The sequence below is a fragment of the Aplysia californica genome, unplaced genomic scaffold (genome assembly GCF_000002075.1).
Source record: "Aplysia californica isolate F4 #8 unplaced genomic scaffold, AplCal3.0 scaffold00734, whole genome shotgun sequence".
In the NCBI taxonomy this organism is placed as follows: Eukaryota; Metazoa; Mollusca; class Gastropoda; order Aplysiida; family Aplysiidae; genus Aplysia; species Aplysia californica.
In genome coordinates, this window is record NW_004798004.1 from 74,651 (window position 1) to 94,565 (window position 19,915).

The window sequence follows — 19,915 nt, forward strand, 5'->3', positions numbered from 1 at the left end:
TCTCTCTCTCTCTCTCTCTCTCTCTCTCTCTCTCTCTCTCTCTCTCTCTCTTTCTCTCTCTCTCTCTCTGTGCGCATATAGTACAACTTTCAATTTGACAATTAATTATTTTATTTAATGCACTCCCGGATCAGAAACTATTTTTTGTGAAATGCAAAACTATAAAGTAAGGGTGGGTTGCAGGATGGGAAAGGAGGGAGTGTAAACAATGGCAAGCTCTAACTTGCAAAGTCAAATGTGTCACAGTGTGGTGGAATAAAGCTCTCATCAATTTTTGGGCATGGAGTTATTGGTGTACACATATGATTTTAGAGCTTGTTCATTTGTCTTGCTTTTGATGAAAATACACATTTGTATCATGAATAGAAGTCGCGATATGGGTGAGGGTCGCCTATTTTCAGAGGTAAAATTAGTGAGAAAATGGCTGCTAAAGTTTTGTGACTTCCAAAGGTTGGAACCCTTAGAAACTGCAAATTGATATTTTTTGTGCCTGAACATTTTTCAGTAAAATCCATAGAGAAATGTTTTTTTTAAATGGACCTTAACACTTTTCCATCATGAGGCTCATATATATAGTAAAAACCCTTGCCAACAAAGGCAAAGGCATTTAGGGGGGAACCCAAATAAACTGGGTGGTTGACATCGCCGATCAGCGAGATGTGACGGCAAAATGTTAAAGGTGTTGAGTTAGGTAAAAAAAAAAAAATTCGATTAAAATTGCCAAACGGACAAAAAAAATGCCTGTTTCTTCAATTCTATTATTTCACCATGATGCCTCGCTGAGAAAAAGGGAGATTGTCAGTTATCACTGAGTGGGTGTCATTTGCCAATAACATGTGTACCTCTGGCGACCAGTTTGCTAGCATTGTTGTAGGGCAAATTTATAGTTTAGTAAGGACCATACAACTCAGACCGTAGACAGTTTAACAGGGCAAATAGTATTTTTAAAGGCATTCTTTTTATAAGATAAGATGATGTCCGAGAGGGAAATTTTTCATGCATTGGCAGAACCTTGTTGTAGGTGGGGCTCCAGTTTAATGAAGTTTGACTTTATATGTTTTTTTTCTCATTTTGAAATCATATATAATTTGAACATAATAATATTATGTGAATTTAATGATCGAAGTGAATATTTCTCCGAACGCTCGGGAAAATAAACTTGACCTCTATTTCTCTGAACGGTTTCCGTATTCAAAATTTTTTTTGTTATTTGCAAGAGTTCGGCGTCATCTTTGGTTCTGCCATTTTGCGAGGACTGGGAATCTAAGAAGCATTTTTTGCATCAAATTCAATTTCTAGAGCTAGATTTTTTAGATGCCTGAATATTCAGATACTTCAATTGTGGTTGGGGCAATGTTCTTGGACTAGATCTCTATATTTCATTTGAAAATGCCTTAAAAAGGTACTTCGAGAAAACAAGGCTGCTCGACTTTGGCAGTAACCTATTTTGCATTTAATCACCCCTAAAGCAAAACTAAATCACAAAACTATCTCTCCACGCCCCCTCGCCCACCCCCTCACCCCATTCACACTTTACACACACACACACTCACACGCACAAACACACACACACACACAGGCATGCGCGTGCACGCGGGCCACTCCATTCGCAAATAACCAACAAATCTCGAGAACAGAAAACGTTCGGAGAAGTAGAAATCAAGTTTATTATTTTCCCGAGCGTTAGGAGAAATAGAGCCGGCCTTTAATGATTTGGGGGGGGGGGGGGGGGGGGTGGTGTTCAAGGGGACAGTTCCGTCTTGACTAAACTAAAGTGAAGTGTGTAGAAATGTTTTGACAACAGAGAAAAAAACGAAACCCTACTCGCAGTACTCAGTAGCTGAATGATTTATAGTCAGTTTCACTTGAAGAGACATTAGTACACTGGCAGGTTCGTTATAACACGTTATTTCTATTTATAATACAGTCATACTCCGTTACTTTTGCTCTTAGCGCGGTTCTCTTTTCCCCTTCTCAGTGCTCTTGTCAAGTAAATGATTTTAGGATTTGCACGCTGTGAGGAGCCTCCTGGGGATCATAGTTCATTTGGTGTTTTTATAATTGAGTGAGTTAAAACAGGCATTACCTTCATGTTCCTTTCTCAGGAATTAAAAATCTGGCTCAAGGATTGTGGCCATGTCTGAAATTGAGCATTGGACGTTATAACTTTTTACTTAATCAAAGTGTTTGTAAAGGACTAACTTTTGTATATTAGTTTTGATCATGACTTTATAGTTAAATACTTTTTGATAGCAGTAACTGATTCATGAGCTGAAAGCTTATGAAATGTATGTATATATGATCATGAACTTGTAATTTTTATTGTCTTGTTCCCCAGAATGGCAAGACATTGTAGCCATCGCTGCCATAGACTGTTCCCAGGCTGTCAACCTAGAAACGTGTCGTCAGTTTGATATCAATGCATATCCATCTATGAAGGTTTGTTATTTTTAAAAGTTAAAAAATTATTATTTGATTGAATTTGTAAATTTGCGCACTTGGAGACAAGGATCAGTTTAAGATGATTTAGCTTTACCTCAGACACGTTGAGTACAGAAGTACAGAATATTCATGGTGCCACTAGTTGGTCACCACCATGCTGTCATTAGATTTTTCATCTTTTCGCGGTTTTCCCAATTCTTGATGGAAGAAACAGTCAAGGAGAAAAAAATACAACAGTGACCAGTGTTTGATCTTGAGCTATATATAATAATAATCTTTGTTATTGTAAATTACCAATTCTATCAGTGTCTCGACCCATATTTATACTTGTTCAAACAAAAATTACTTGATTTAGATTTGTATAATATCTTTGCTACTGTAAGTTACCAATTAGATCAGTATCTCCAACTGTACTTAAACTAGTTCACTGAGAAAAATTGAAGTTGAAACAATTAGCTCGGAAAGGGCTGGTTTCTGATACTGTTTTGCAAAGATAAATTAATTGTTGCGCAAATTTAGACAAATTTAGTAGGGGTCTGTAGCGCTGATGTTATTTTTGTCAGGAACATAAAGTTATATGATTAGTTTTAAAAGTAGGGATGTGGTATTTCTCTAAATTGTAAGTTTTAAGCTCATATCAAAAGCTTTGAATTGACAATTGTGATTCTAATATTTGAATAACTTCAAGGTGTTCTTTTTTTTTTTTTTGTCAACAAAACTATCGTATATGGAAGTAATTGCTTTGTGTTTATTTTCAGCTCTTTCCTCCCTCTGAAGTGGAAGACAGGATGAAGAAAGTAGAGCCCTTTCGAACTCAGGATCCATTGGAAATAAAAAAGCTTGTTTTACAGTTCATGATAAAATATACTCCTGCATCATGGCCGAGACTCAAACCGTTAAAGTAAGTTGATTTCTGACTTTGGTTTTTATCTCTAAGGATGGATGGATAAATGGCCTTTGACCTTCTCCTCAGCTGAAGTTTTGACGAATAAGACTAATTATAGAAATAAACAATAGTTTTACAATATTTAGAAAGGATATAACTAACGAGTAGATAAAGAAGATGAGATGAGAGCATTTAAAAGACCCAATTTATGTAAATATTGCGTTTAGTTTCATATTTAACTTTAAGATTGTGATTGTCATGCTACATTTAGGAAACAGGTTGGTGTGTGTGCGTGCATGAGTGTCATTGTTTTGTGTGTGTGTGTGTGTGTGTGTACATTTTATACGTGCATATTTGCATCTTACTTTGAGCAGTATTTTCTTAAATTAATCTTGTCTGCGATTATAAGGTTTTTTGGAATGCCTATATAATAATACATATATAGCAATTCAGATCATTTTTTTATGCAGCTTCTCCTGTGTGCACACAGCTCCAGACGTTTTATTCAAATCCTCGTGAAATAAATCAATCCTTCTGTCTCAGAGGTTTTGTAAAATGTTATCTACATGACAGATTTCTTAATAGAAATAATTCCTGATTTTGTGGTACTTTAGTTCCCATGGAGTTGGTATACTGAATTATGGCCATCATGTTTATATATGTAAAATCCTCAGAAAAATAGAGGATATCTGGCAGGAAAAGCAGGCCTCACATGAATACACTGTGCTCATCTTTGAGGAGCAAAACTCGATACTTGGCATGGAGGTAAGTGCTGTACAGCTGTTAGATTTTTATTTATGCATTGGAAATGTTATAACGTGACTTTGGATTTCAACCCTCCTCTGTGGTTATTGAGTCTACGGTTTTTGTTGTTGTTGGTTTTTTGTTTGTTTGCTTGTTTTACTTTCTGCTTTACTCGTCAATGGCAACTGATATTTATACTTTTCTTTTGGCTTCGATCCCTCAGGACTGGGAAAAAGCATACAATGTACTTGATTTAAAGAATAGATTATTAACAAATCTGTCTGGCTTTTTGTATTTAACCCCTGTCGTATACACTGCTGTTGAACAAAAGTAATAACCCTCTTTGTCCATTTGCTATGTAATGTTTATAAGAGCTAAAGTTATTCCTATATTAGTGACGGAAATACTTTTTCGCAAAAATCATATTTGGCTGCCATGGTCCTTGGCAATCTGCCAGCCGCAGGATGGCTGTCCTCTTCAATGCTGATGTATTCCTGGTGCTTCCAAAAATAAACTCTTACTGATTGCAAATGAAACCTTCAGTTTTGACTTTCCCTTACAGTTCAGGGCATTCACAATCAAAGAGAAGGACAGAAAGAAGGACTACAATATTATTGCCTTCTGCAGCTTCTCTTATGAGAATAGGAAAAAGTACCTGTGCTTGCCAAAGGAAAAATACTAACATCTGTTCTTGTAATTTAATTAATTGCTGGTATTTTCCTCTCCCTGGTGATATTTGCCAATATTTTCTGTTTCCAAAAGCCACAGCTGCTAGTTCTATGATTGTCAAACTTTACCATAACCTGTGAATTTAGAATCTCTGCCCCCCTTTGATCTTTTCCTGCTGTCTGCCTCCCCGACCTCTCACCTCTTGATATATAACCATATACTGTACTTCTACCCATACAGAGTTGAAATCTCAAATTAGATTAAAAATTGACTCCCTTTTCAGTTTAATCACAATGATAATAATAAATAGCATTTGTATAGTGCATACCCCCGCTCGACAGCAAGCTCTCTGCGCTTTATACTAAATTATTACCCCAGCAGATCCTATTACTTTCAGAAACATTCTCGGTGAAGCATACAGTGCAAGCAGCGGATTAAGCGTTCAAACACTAACAAAATGTTTTTATTCTTTCACTTTTTGTTCTGCTCTGTTTTGGCTGGGGAAAATGAGCTTCATTCAGCCCCCCCCCCCCCCCCTTCCCCCCACTCTCTCTCCTTCAGGTTATCCTAGACACGAGACACCACAACAATGTGCTGGTGAGATCTATGCTGAAGGAAGACGTCACAAAGTTTGGGATCAACAGCTTCCCAAGTCTGTACAGAGTCAATCCAGACTCTACCTACACTCTGGTGGCCATGTAAGTAGATGATGTCCTCTGGAAAATTCCTTATTTTCCTGGCTTCTTTTAACTTCAGATGAGTTTTTGCTTGGCAATTGATAGAGATGAAATGCATGATTTATTTACTTACTTACTTGGTTGGAGAATAGGTAACATTGCAGGCGGCACAATGCCATAGCTGCTCCTCCCTCCTCGCCAGGATCCATGAAAGGGTCTGCTTGCTGTTAGTGCCAGTTATCAGTTGGTATGGAATGCATGAATGATAGTGTGACAGGATGTGACTCTGTATGTCTCGGTGGGGGGTGTAGAGATAGTAGATGGGTGGAACTGGCTGATCATGGGAGCTCCTGGGAAGTCTTATGAGCCATCTGTTCGAGGGGATACATGATCATGAACTATTTAAAGATATAATGGACACATGTGTGTGGTCAATGGCAGACCAAACGTGGATGTTGCGGCACATTTCGAACACTCATACACAAGTTAGAAATTGGAATTTGCATTATATTTCATAGTATTAGTATGTGTGTTGTTGTCTGTCTTTTTAGATTTCAGAAGAAAAATAGAATTTAAAAAGTCTGGGTAAATAAACGAAGTTATTCTTTTTTTTTATAAGAGCCTGAAAACAATGCGGGTCTTCAAGCATTGTAAAAGGACCAGAATGAGTGTCCTCAATGAGTGAAAAAGTATTGTGACTTCATGTATTCGTATTTTGTATACGTTTTTGAAAGTATATGTAGGTACATATTAACATAACTGATGTTAACTTTTAGGTTCATGGATTGTACTCATCTGTTTTTAAAATTTGATTGACAGAATTTATGAAGGTTTGAAAATATCTGTTTATTATCTGTTTATAAGAAACCAGTAAAGGTATTCTGAGAAGGGTTAAGAATTAAATAATTTTGTTAATAAATTTGTACTACAGAACAAAAATTACAGTATTTCATCCACCTGAGTCCACTGGTGTTTGTTGGAATTCAACATAAAAATTGTGAGTACATCTCCCTCCTTCATTTAATGCACAGAGGTAAGAATATGGCTGAAAACGACCGGGTCTTCTTTACGAACCTGGTCAAGGCCATGGCAAGAGGTCAGGAGGACAAGATCATGCCGAGGGTCAACAAGCAGAACAAGTTCAAGGTCGTTGAGCCAGGTGTCAAGCTGAAGTCAGAGGTGGCTGCGGGGAATGTGGCGGTCACTGGGAAGCCAAAACTTACCAGGTACTATCTGTAGATGCGTCATGGTATCTGATAATAATAATAGATAGCATTTGTATAACCCAAATTCCCACTCAGCAGCAAGCTCTACGGGCTTTAACAATCTATACGATTACCCCTGCATACCTGACAGCGTACTGAAACAATCCCAATTTCCCAGGAAGCATACAGTGCAAGCTGCCATTTTATAGATGCTAAAACACTAACCTTTCGCTGGCTATAGCTGAGTACCCATTCCCAGCTGGGTGAAATGAGGAAAATTTGTGTAAAGTACCTTGCCCAAACACACAATGTCAGGCCTGCAGCTCAAACCCCTGAACCGGCAACCTCAAGATTACGAGTCCGGAGTAGCCTAACTACTCGACTGCCGACACCACATCTACTCTGCCGTAAGCTGACAAAACGCCTTTTTTTTTTCATTTTGACGCCAACATTTTTTATTTGCTACATCGAAAGCCTGATCAGTGACATATTTTGTGTGAAAAAAATCGAATTGAAGCTGTGACTAGTTTTTTTATAAATACAAATTAAATATCGGAATGACTCTATTTTCTAATGATTATGCTGGAAAAAAAAAACTCCTTTTCTCGAAACTTCTCTGAAGGCGTTTTGTCAGCTTACGGCAGTAAATACTATCTATGTGATTTGTTAACTGCAGTCAAACCTGTAGTCTGAGATGGTTCCCCATTGTCGAGGAGAAAAGTGGTCATCTTAGACAGGTGGTCCTCTCTGACAATGTCGTTATAATGTAGAATAAATAATAGTGGGAAGTGTGGGTGGTTGGTGGATGCTCTGGTGTGGTTTGCTCATTCTTTTCTATAAAAAATCTATCGTCCTGATCTCTCGTCCTTCTTTCCTGTGTTTGTAAGTCTCTTATAATACCTCTAATCTTCGGCTCTTATATGACCTTTTTGAGTTGCAAGTGCTGTAAAACACTTACTAAAACAAAAAAATGGGAAGTCCTTTTTTGTTCTGGTAACTGTATTGGACAGGCAGTCGTTAGATCTGGTTTGACTGTACGTTCATAGAAACGTTTTGTGACTATAGAGGCAATGAATACAGCTCATCCAGGACGTTGTGGCTACTGATAACATTGACCTAGAAAAACCAAATAGATTATATTTGGTAAAGATTGGTTGCTTTTTGTTACTGTTTTTATTTGTTTGTTTGTTTAGGGTGGGGTTTTTTTGGAGGGGGGAGTGGGGGGTGTTCTATAAGGATTGACCCAGGTTTTTGTTGTTAACATCTATCGTCTTTATCTCCTCTCTTTCTTTTTTTTTGTTTGTTACTCCCTTGTAACACCTCTAATCTTCTGCACTTATATGACCTTATTGTGTTGCAAGTACCATAAAACTCTTACGAAAAAAAAATGATCCAGTTCTGTGAGAGTTATCCCCCCCCCAGTAATTTGTGCTTACAGTTGTTTTAAGGCTGTAATGGCCAGTCATGAAGCATGTCAAGTCCCCCAATGGCTGTACTCTTTGCTTATCCCTTTTAGCCATGGATCCGCAAGCCTACAGGAGTTGTGCACCAGAGCTGCCTCGGGTCAACTGCTAGATTTACAGAATTGTCTAACTAAAAAGAGTGTATTGCCTGAAGGTTTTACTGTTTCAGAAATATTATGAAAGGTTGTGGTTGGCAGGTGCTCTGGTGTGGTTTGCTCCTTTTTTACTATCAAATGTCTGTAGTCTTTAACTTTCCTCCTTCTTTTGTAATATATGTTACTGTCTTGTAACAACTCTAATCTTCCGCTCTCAAATGATGTTATTATGTTGCAAATGCCATTAAACTCTTACTAATTCTTAAATTTTTTCGAAAGTGACATTCATTATATATATATTTGAATATCTGTATTGTTCTTGTAACCAAGTGTGACTGCAACTTGTCTTTCTCTTCCCCCCCTTTCCCACACTGTCTCCCTCAGTTCTGTGGTGAGCATGCAAGACTTGGAGTCTGCCCTTCACTACAGCTTCAGGCAAGAGGTGGCCATATGCCGGGTGATTGATGGGGAAAAACTGGTGGCTCTTAAGGACTTTGTGCACACTCTTCTCAAGGTATGGATGTGTGTTTGTGTGTGTGTGAATGCTTGTGGGTGTGGGTATTTATACATTCGTGTGTGAGTGTGTATGTGGTTATTATATGTGTGGGTGTGTATATGCACACGCATGTGAGATGGATAGATAGAGAGAAAGGGTGCTCAAGTGTGTGAAAGAGACACAGAGAGAGACAGACAGACAGAAAGACATGTTAGCATGTTTGAGTCAAAGGGGAATACATGAATACAACAATGGTCTTTTTTAAATACAAGGCAATAAAAAACAAGGCCCAAAATCAGGATAGAAACTAAAGAAATTCAGAAAGTGGAACCCTTTGACAAAGTCCAGTAGCAAGAGAGAATGTTTAGAAGGAAAAAAAGCAGAGATTTTTGTTTGAAACAATGCCGCCATGAAACCGTTAGTACAAAAGAACAGGGGAAAGAGTGCTTCTGATTTATAATATTAAAACTCAATTTAGTGGAACAAAATTGAAGAGATGGTGAGCCGCTTGTTCTTTAGGGTTAGGACAGCGATGCAATACTCAATACTGTAAAGAAAAATGTTTTATTATGTTGATAATCATTCTCTGGGCATTTCAGTATTTCCCCGGCCGCCCACAAATCCAAGGCTTTCTGAAAAAAACCTACGACATGCTGATCAGCTTGCCTTCTGATGACCTGAGTGGAGAGGAATGGATGGACAAGATTGATCGACTTCAGGTGGGTGTGGCGCTCACATTTATGGCTTCTCTCCCTCTTTCTCTCTCTCCCTTCTGGCACTGTGGCGTCATAAGTGGTCAGCGATGCTGACAGCACGCAGGAACTCAACACTCGCCCGGGGGTACTTAAAAAGTTCTGAACGTGGGTCACTCAAATGTCTCAGTAGATGTGTTGTGGCACAATTGTTGGCGGGACATTTAGGAACATGTTGTCCATTGTCTCGTCTTCCTCCTTGCAGGCTCAACAGGACGGTTCTGGGTTTTCCGCTGGTGCAATTTTGTGTAGATTTCATTTTAGCTTGTGCGATTTTTCCACCAGTTTTCATTTGGGAGAGAAGCTGGCGGTCTTTGCATCTGAGCGAGGCCTCAATCTGGTATGATGGCGGCTAGGTAAACAGCTCATTTATGATTGCTGACCGGCATCAGTGATGTAGTGGTTGGGCTCTTTGCCGTAGCTTACAGAAGATCCGAGTTCAATTTCTGTTAGGGGAGAATTTTTATGGAGTGCATGTATCTCGTTTATTTTCTATTGGGACATTAGGTACCCCTCAGCTTGGGTTGGCCCTCGGTCTCTTCCTACCACTCCTGCTGTTTTGAAACCACATTTTTGTGAAATATTTATTAGAGGCGTGTAGTATGTAGTAGTTACAAAGGAAGATATCCGAAAGAAAAGAAAATGTTGCAAGACAATGACATGAAAAGATTGATCAAATGTAAATGTTTTCCACCCCAACTGACACAATTTTGATCATTTTAAATTTTGATTGGTTCAACCCTCCTTATCATAACCGACCCAAGCTGTGTGGCGTAAGGGTAAGTTCTTCCTAGAATAAGGGTGGAGAATCTTGGAACAGCACTGTAGCACTGTCTCTTCACCAGACACAAAAGCTATATTTTTTTTATGCAATGCAAAAATAATGTAAGCATTGCACCAAAGACATGGCAATATGAGAAGGTGAAAGCTAAAATAGAAGTACAGCTGTTTTCATTCGATTTTTCTTTTCATCACTGAGTCTCTGTTCCCTTTTTTTCTCCCCTACCTGACAGGACTCGAACAACTACCTTCCAGAAGTGGTCAAGTGGGAGTCATGTGTCGGGAGCCACCCCCGTTACCGTGGTTACCCATGCAGCATGTGGACACTGTTCCACACTCTGACTGTCGGCGACTACAAACAAAACAGTCATGCCCGTGAGTGACTTGTGGTTTTTTTAATGTGTGGTCTTTGTTTCTCCTGTTACACCTACTTCTTTACTTTCCCTCTGTTGTTTCTGTTGTCTATCTGTCTTACTTTTTCCGTGGGTGGTTGGAGGGTGCTCTGGTGTGGTTTGCTCCTTCTTTCCTATCAAACATGTCGTCCTTATCTCTCCTCCTCCTTTTTTTGTGTTTGTTACTCTCTTGTAACACCTCTAATCTTCGGCACTTATATGACCTTATTTTGTTGCAAGTGCCATAAAACTCTTACTAAAACAAATTACTTTTTTCCAGCGTTAAATGACAATTATTGTGTTGATGTGCTTCTCGTTGCTCAAAAACTCCACAAGATATCTTCATGTGTTGTCAGCTCACTGCATGACTAGTGGGTGGTTGGCAGTAGATATCCGGTCTGCTTCTTCTTTCTTATCAAACGTCTATCGTCTTTATATTTCCTTCTTCTTTTTGTGTACGTTAATTTTGTAACACCTAAAATCTTCAACACTTATGTTGCCTTATTGTGTTGCAAGGACCACCGTAAAACTTTCACTAAAACTAAACTAAAAAGCATGACTGTAAGCAGAATATTGGAAAGGACTTCTGTCAGATTTCTTGGCAAGAGAGGTAGGAAATAGTGTCCAATCAATTTGGTTTGGTTTGATTTGCGTTCTCAGAGTTTAAACAAACTCTAAACTGTACGAACTATCAAAAAACTTTGTAAAAATTCATCTTTAATTTTTTGTTTTCAGGAGCTCGGGTTAATGCCTTACGGAACTGAGAATCTATATTCTCAAATTTGATCTAGTGACCACATCAAGGCGTATGCCTGACAGGAAATATTTCAGAAGAAAAGAAGAAAATTTGGACTCTTCTCTGGGGCTCAAACCCTGATCTTTCAAGTATCAGTAAAGTGGTAGTGACATTTGGAGGCTGAAAATGCTGGATTTGAAGGTTAAATGCTCAACCCTAAATTGTAAAATTGGATAAAAATTAAAGTCTTTTTTCAATTGTCTTGAAAATTCTTTATGATTATTAAACAACAATGAAAATTTCTTCATATTCATGATATCAGTGATGATAATAATGGGTCCTATATAAAGCTTTGTTTTTTAGAGTAGATAACCAGTCACACAAATGTTGGCCCCGAGTTTTATCGACCATGCCAGTTATATTGTATCCACAGACTTTGTTGTTATATTGGAAGAGGATACTGTCAGCCATAATTTGTAGTTTTTTAAAACAAACTCTAAACTGTACGAACTATCAAAAAACTTTGTAAAAATTCATCTTTAATTTTTTGTTTTCAGGAGCTCGGGTTAATGCCTCGGAAGTGCTTGTGAGCATCCGAGGCTACATGAAGTATTTCTTCGGCTGTGAAGAATGTTCCAAGAACTTTCTCAGCATGGCGGAGACTGTGGAGGGGGACGTCCAGTCAAGCAGAGACTCGGTCCTCTGGTTGTGGAGCGCTCATAACAAAGCCAACAAACGACTTCATAACGACATCTCAGAGGACCCTCAGCACCTCAAGATACAGTTCCCTTCTCCTGCCTTGTGCCCCGCTTGTCACAAATCGGTTGTGGCAGATGATGGGAAACCGACATGGGATGCAGATGCTGTATTAGAGTTCCTGACCAAGTTTTATGGAGAGAGCAGTATTGTGATTCCAGAGGGCTTGAATGATGCAGAGTCGGGGAAAAGTTTGAAGGTGGAGGGAAGCGAGAAGGTTGCAGATTTGTCCCATCAGGATCGGGAGCTGGACTGGTGGGAGAAGAAGCAGAGAGAGCAAGACCTCAAACAGATCCAACGATTGCGGAAGAAAAAACAGGAAAAGAAAAGCGGCTTGTCTGCACAAGGAGGCTTGGTGAAGAGAAGTCAGGAGGAGGATGGTGTGATTGTGTACAAGCAAGACGGAAACGTTGGCCACCCACAGAGCCGCGTGTCGGCTCTTTTGGGGGTGACCCAGCTTGATATGAGCATGTGTGTCGTGTTTTATGTGGTCAGCACACTCATCATCCTCATCCTTTATCATCACTTCATAGTCAGACGGCACATGAAGCCCTGCAAATCTATACGTGCCACTGCTCTGTCTCTTTAAGTGTACATTTTTAATTTCTCACACAGCCTCTTAGATAAGACTAATGTTAAAGACTGTATGTTGCCTATAAAGTCCCCCACCCTACTCCACCACACCACATCGCCTATCAGAAATGTCAAATTTAGTGCCTAAATGCTTTGGGAATTTTTAGTTGCTACTTTTCTGGATATTTTCAGAATTGTCAAGGTCCTGTTTCACCTGATCTGTTGGGGTTTTTTTTACATAAGGGGATGTCCTTGTTGAATGTAATGCTTGTTTGTCTTCTAGTGCAGATGTCTTTTTTCTTCTTTTTTTTTGGGGGGGGGGGGTGTTTATTGTTGTTTTTGGGGGGGTAGGTGGTTATATTACCTCTGGGCCCATCGTCCAGTCAGGGGACCATGAGTTCTTCATTCTTTGTGATCTTTTTTATGTCCAATTCTAATATTGTGTTAAATTTCCACACACACACACACGCAAAAAAAAAAGAAACCCCCACAAGGGTTGTCATATGTTCAGCTGGTGTCATGCTGGACTTTGGTGCAGATGACCTTGATGATGCAAATACCTGATGGGTGTGTTTTGAACTTAAGTTGTTTCAGAAGTTTTCATGGCTCTATGCTAACTTGCCTTACTCTTAGCCTTAGTCCTGTTGGAGATTGGCATTATTTTCTGGCGTCACACTTCTTAAATAATCTTTAATTTTGAAATGGATGTTGATCCCATCTAATTAGGCCTACCAGCTGACCAAAAAAAGACCACAAAATAAAAACCAACAGAAAACAAGCTCAAAGTATATATATAATATCTCTGCATTTCATGAAGACTGTAGAGTCTGAGTCTGAGGCCTGAATGTCGTGTCTGTTGGCTGCTAAGCTTGGGACCAGCTTGTTAGGTGTAACCTAAAGGGCAGTTACAAAATGTCCAGCTTATCTCTTGTTGTCTGCTACCTCAGGAGTTTGTCAAACCTGACTTTAAAAAATCAGAGACCCAGAGATTTTATGCTTTCAAAACCAATTGAGTGATGTTGTTTTTGAAAAGGACCAGACTTTAGCAGGATATATTATTATATGTAAGCTCCTCTAAAACTGTGTGTGCATGGGAGTAAGCTCTATTAAAAATGATGTTCATTATATATAGAATGTCCTTGAATTTTATATGTTGCAGGCATTTTTGGGAAGGCTGAGTGACTGGCTCCGTTAACCTTTGTTTCATATCTCTCAATCTGTCAAGTGGCTCAGCAACTGTAGTTTCAGCTGTCTCCTATTTTGCTTTTATTTTTAGGACACTGCAACATCGTTTTGCAGGATATGATTAATATGAAGTGAGGATTTTGCTTCTTTTTAAAAAAATTAATGCTATTGAGATGGTGAGGACTTGAGATGTAGAGCGCAGTTTCACAACTTGTAGACATTCGTTTTTGGTAATGACAATCATTTTGACTGGATGGTCTTGGAGAAGTGATGTAAACTAATTTACAGATCACTTTCCAGTCACCAATGTAAGTTACCTCTACTCATTAAATGAGTATGTTTGGATTGTCTCTGCATGGAATGCCAAAGCTACCTCTGATTTTAATCAGTTAAGAGAAAAAGAATTATACATGAAAATCTTTTCATGGTCTCTATTCATTATCAAGTAGTCTCTGTAAGATTTTTTTTTTAGAATTGCAAGAAATCCTTATTTCTTTGCGAAAATGGCTTTGTGCTCAAGGTTCAAGTGATGCCTGTTCCTTTTTGTGAGGTCAGGCTGTTCTCTACACACCCTGTGTGTAATTTTATCATCCATCTAAAAAAGAAATTGATGGAAATGTCTTACTTGAAATGTTGTATCTAATGGCATTGTATACTTTTACTTCAACATGCATAACGTCTTTTTAATATGTCTAGTCAGTATCCTGCTCACAGCTTTGCAAATAATTTGCTTATATTGAAATAGTTGGGGGGTTTTTCTCTCTGTCTGCGTTATTTGGTGTTCAGTTTCGTAAGCTTCCCTGCTGTTTCTGCACTATTTTTTTTTCTGTTTTTGTGAGGTATATATATATGTAATGGGGTATAATTTTGTGTATTTGCAAGTTTGTGTTTGTGTGTAGCATATGTTTTCCCTTTTGTGAACCTTATTTGTTGAGCCAAGCTCATTTTGAGCTGTAATGGTACGACAGTCCTACACCAAAGATGTTGTTATAACTCATTATGAATAAGTTTGTACTGATGCATGGATGGATAGGTTTTATAGAGGACATGACAGTCCCATTTCACTGCAATCAAACAACTGAAAGAGAGAGAAGCATCTGACTTAGAAAGCGGGTGGTAGGCGGGGCCTATCAAACATCTATCGTCCTTATCTCTCCTCCTTCTTTTTTTGTGTTTGTTACTCTCTTGTAACATCTCTAATCTTTCTGGACTTATATTATGAATTGATTGTGTTGTTGCAAGTACCAAAAAACTTTGACTTAGAAAATACTGCCTATGCTATTTCTTTTTTTTTTCTCTTTTACACTTTGTGTTAATGAATGAAGTGAGCTGTGTCTTTTAAATGAAACGAAAGAGTCGTAATGTAACTTATGTTTGAAGGTCACACCACCGACATTACTGTTACTCTCACCATTCCTCGTATTTATTGAGCTGAGAGTGCAGCAGGCTCACGTATAACACAGCCTCTGATATGTCATTTGTCTACTCAGTCACGTAAGTAAAAAAAAAGCTTCTTTTTCTTTCCTTGACTCCCTGGAGGTTTGGAAACTGCTGCTACAAATGTAATGTAAGTAAATTTGGTAAACAATACTGGATTAAGATGTTGGATTTTGTTACTTGTTACACGTGTGTCGGAAATGAGTTACTTGATTGTATGTCTTTGGGTGTAATAAAAATGATAATAATTGATACATGACATAATTTATAAAGCGCATTTCCATAGTTAACAATGCTCAATGCGCTTTTCAAGGCCTCATCGCCTTGGAACTATTTTGTCCAAAGTAAAGAGTTACTTAAGTATACTTTGGACAAAATAGTTCTGAGGGGACGACATGTTAATTGCCTGTAATGGCTTAAAAATACAGGCGGAGTGCATGACTTTGTGAATTGCTGTACAGATGAAATGAAAATGTTCTTCTTGTTGAGAAAAACACCTGAGTAACATATCTAGATTTATTTTAGTTTAGCTGGAATGTTATGTATACTGCTTTCCTACAGTCTTCCCCCATCTCTTTGATGACTCTATCTTTTCATCACTCTATCTGACTTTTTCTGTCTTTCTGTCTGTGTGTGTGTCTCTCTCTCTCTCTCTCTCTCTCTCTCTCTCTCTCTCTCTCTCTCTCTCTCTCTCTCTCTCTCTCTCTCTCTCTCTCTCTCTCTCTCTCTCTCTCTCTCTCTCTCTCTCTCTCTCTCTCTCTCTCTCTCTCTCTCTCTCTCTCTCTCTCTCTCTCTCACACACACACACACACACACACACACACACACACACACACACACACACACACACACACACACACACACAAACACATGTCGACACATACATATGCACACACGCCTTTTTTATATATATATTACTAACCATAATGTATACTTTTCTAAAAACCCTTTACAAGGATTGCTGGCTCTCATAGTGATGGGTTTTTCAATATATGACTCAACCACCGATGTTTTGTGGTCAAGATGCCTCAAAGGTCACTATGAGTCGAATGCACACAAAACATTAATATACCGAGTTGCACAACGTAGGCTGAAAGGCGATTGATGATGATGATGACAAAGTAGGTTGAAGTAAGAATACTAAAATCATAAGAAATTTACTTTTATGGGTGCCCACCAAGAACATAGCTGTACTCAGTGTGTTGTAGGTATTTCAAGCCATTCTGTCTCACATTTTTGTCCTTGCAAAGTTTATAATTGTTTTCAACATTTCGGCTTGCCTTTCAAAATATATATATGTAGTCCCCAAAGCTGGTACACCGTTCTCTCCATAGAACCAGATTGATTACTGTGTACATTTTTTTCCTCCCATGCTCGACTTGGATTCACTTATTTAAAGAAATTCACAAATTCAAGTGGTGCGCAAAATGTTCAAGTTTTAAGGGGCTCTATTGCATTGAAACATGTGACATTAGGTGACTCAAATTGCAAATTCAAAAGGTTGGCAAAAAGTGAAATGGGCAAAATGCGAAGAAAAAAAAAAAAAAAAAAAGAGCGTGCAAAAAAGTACAGGTGTACAGTATCTTGTTTGTAGTGTGCAGACCGGTGTTTAAATTTGTTACCACACAAGAGATGTACTTATGAAAGGGTTGCCATATCACAGCATTGATTTTCTTTCATTGTTTTTTTGACAACTGAAATCCTTTTTATGCTTTTGGTTGCGTGTGCCCAAACTTGTTTATTAAGTGGGGTTGTTTCTTTTTGGTTTGTAGTGGTTGACCTTCAGACCAGCAAGTTTGTATGTGTGGAAAACCTTGTTATGTTTCATGTATATGTTTAAAAAGGAGAGTTTTTACATTCTTTCCCTATGTGAAAGAAGAGGGTGCTAAAGAGAGCGGGGATGGGGGGGGGGTTGGGGAGAGAAGGTCTGTAAATATTTTTGATATAAAACGAGAAGGATAATTTTTTATGAAATGACAGTCAGAGGTGATAGTTATTTGAGAATAACAGGTCTGGTGAAAGGAATATAACCAAAAGATTGATTTGGTTTGCATGCATTTGATATCCTTAGTGTAGTTCAAATAATTAAACAAATTAAAATTAAATCCAAATGTGAAAAAATGATGTACCGATTGGAATGGAAGCAATTTCTGTGACTGTCTCTTCTGTCCCCAATGTTACTAACTTCTATCTTTTTTTCTCTCTGAATCTCAAGTCTAGACTCTAGATCATTCTGTTCCCAGATCAGCTTGAGTGCTGTGCTATATTCGTTTCATTGAATAATGTTACACTTTTTGACCCTCTGTGTTGTGCCAAGTTTGTTTCCTTGTTATGCTTCTTGACCCTCCGTGTTGTGATCCTGTCTCCGCTGACATGTTCTATATTGTGTCATGAGATTTGTTCACTCAGTTTTGCATGCATAAAAACCACTTGATTTGTTCCATGTACTTGCATTACTGGTACAACTGAGAATGTTCTATGAATTCAGAGCAGGTTACTGTTACATTTTTGCTTTGGAATGCAGTTCTTTGTAATGTTCGCTTATAAGCCCATCTGGCTTTTTAGAGAGAGGCAGATTTTTTAAGTCCAAGTCCAGAATGGTGTTTTAGAACTTTTTTTGTGTTTTTGTTTTTTTGTTTTTGTTTTTGTCTTCTCATCTTCTTTTTGAAAGCCTGGTATGAAAGTGAAAATACTAGGGATTTTTGCTTTGTTGTACAATGATGAGTTAGGATATATGTGTATTTCCTTTATGGATTTCTTGTGGAAAAGTTGGAAAAGGAATGTTCTTTCCATGTAATGCAACTCACCACAAGTAAAGCCATAAACTTTGCTGCCCACCAACTCTTTTTTTAATTTTTGAGAAATTTTTCGGAAGAAATTGATTACCAATAAGTATGATGATGTTAACTGAAGAGTGGCTGGTTCAGTGCTGCCTTTCTTTCATTTGGCCATATGTTAAAAATGACACTTTCACTAAGCATTATATGTATTGGAAAGTATATATATTCTGTTAAAAGTATTTTTGAAGAAATTGTAATATGTCCATTTAAAAAAAAAATATTTTGCTTGGTCTTTTGTCAACTGCTGTCGACTTGTAATGTCCTTTGTCCTCTGAAGTCATATCTTTGTTTCCACACTTTGCAATATAGGACTTGGGGAGGATTTTTTTGTCCTATTTGTTCCTGTTCTACAGATTTTCTGTAAAAAATGTTTACTGACATGGATATTTCTGTAGCTAGCATAATGCTATTGCAGTATCTTTTGATTTTAACTAAATGTAACAGCGTTAAACTTGCTGAAAGTTTTGTTTTATTCTTTATTTTAAGAATGTAATACATAGTGCACATTGCCAATTGAATCTAGTCAAACTGAATTGCGGCCAGCCAGATTTTCCTCCCTGGATGGGCAAAAGCTACCGTTTCGGCACAATAGTATGACCAATTCTAGAACTTAAAAAGCAAATGCGTTTGATTTGAAAATCACCATCGAGTTTTTGTTGAATTCATATGAATTGTGCCAAATTGGTAGCTTTTACCCCTCCATGGTGAAAAATCTGGCTGGCCTCATTTCAATGAAATGAATTTGATTGGCCTTGTGGATTCACTCTACAGCACTCGATTGTTCATTCTTGTGTTCAGACAGTGCCATTAAACTTCTCCGGATTATTTGTTTTGATTTTCCACCTCTGGACAATCACCCACCTAAATGTTTTTGATTGAGGAGTTAAATTACTTACCAAATTAGTCGCAGGGGAATTGGTAGTTATTCACACATGGAAATAAAAGAAGATTATTGTAATGACTGGAATTTATTTGACACCTGATTAAATGTGGGGGGGGAGGGGGGTGCGGAGGTATGGGGGTGAGAGAGAAAGGTATGTCACTGAAACAATGTCTTATCAGAACCTGACCCTTTTTAATTGTATGTGTGAAATGTTGAAATTTTTTTGGGCTTTGATCCATGTGTGGAATGTAGCTTAAACTGCAACAATTTTAGGTTGCGCTATTCCAAGTATGTTGTTAAAGAATGTTGACAACTGGATATTGAAAGTTTTGTTTTTGTCTGAATTGTTTGAATGAAGGAAGTGTAGAGAAGTTTTGCTGTAAAAGGTTGAGGTTTTTTGTTGTTGTTTAAAATTATTTTTTTTTTAGCCACAGTCATTTTCTGTAAAAATTTAAAACTTAACTGCTTGCTCAATGGGACTGCCACATGACTTACTACATTGTTCAGTGCAATATGCATGCTTTCTTTTCTTAGATTTTGTTGCTATCACAGCATATCCATATAAAAATACATTTGGATTATCAAAATAGATGGTTTGCTCTTACTACTGTCACAGGCATCTGCATTATTATAGTTATTCTCGTTGCCTTACTCACAAAGAGGCCAATTCCTACTTTGGGTAGATATCATTTTTGTTGTGTGTCTGCATCTTTGTGCTGGGTTGTACTCCGCACTGTGCAAGTTGGCCTGCCATACTGTGTGTGGTCGGCCCACATTGTGAGGGTTGGCCTATCATACTGTGTGCGGGTTGGCCTGTCATACTGTGTGTGGTCGGCCCACATTGTGAGGGTTGACCTGTCATACTGTGTGTGTGGGTTGGCCTGACATACTGTGTGTGGGTTGG

The 19,915-nt window shown here is 38.2% G+C and overlaps 1 protein-coding gene across 1 annotated transcript in view; it reads left to right on the forward strand.

The window, feature by feature from the left end:
• The window catches only part of LOC101851372 (sulfhydryl oxidase 1), a 17,842-nt gene extending 2,492 nt beyond the window's left edge, over positions 1-15,350 (forward strand). Inside the window, exons 2-10 of the mRNA XM_005108922.3 lie at positions 2,339-2,439; positions 3,201-3,343; positions 4,003-4,093; positions 5,303-5,439; positions 6,450-6,644; positions 8,566-8,695; positions 9,277-9,396; positions 10,443-10,584; positions 11,895-15,350. Coding sequence (XP_005108979.2) covers positions 2,339-2,439; positions 3,201-3,343; positions 4,003-4,093; positions 5,303-5,439; positions 6,450-6,644; positions 8,566-8,695; positions 9,277-9,396; positions 10,443-10,584; positions 11,895-12,682 — 1,847 coding nt within the window. The 3' untranslated portion in view covers positions 12,683-15,350. The remainder of the gene's footprint in view (positions 1-2,338; positions 2,440-3,200; positions 3,344-4,002; positions 4,094-5,302; positions 5,440-6,449; positions 6,645-8,565; positions 8,696-9,276; positions 9,397-10,442; positions 10,585-11,894) is intronic.
• The last annotated feature ends 4,565 nt before the right edge of the window (positions 15,351-19,915 follow it).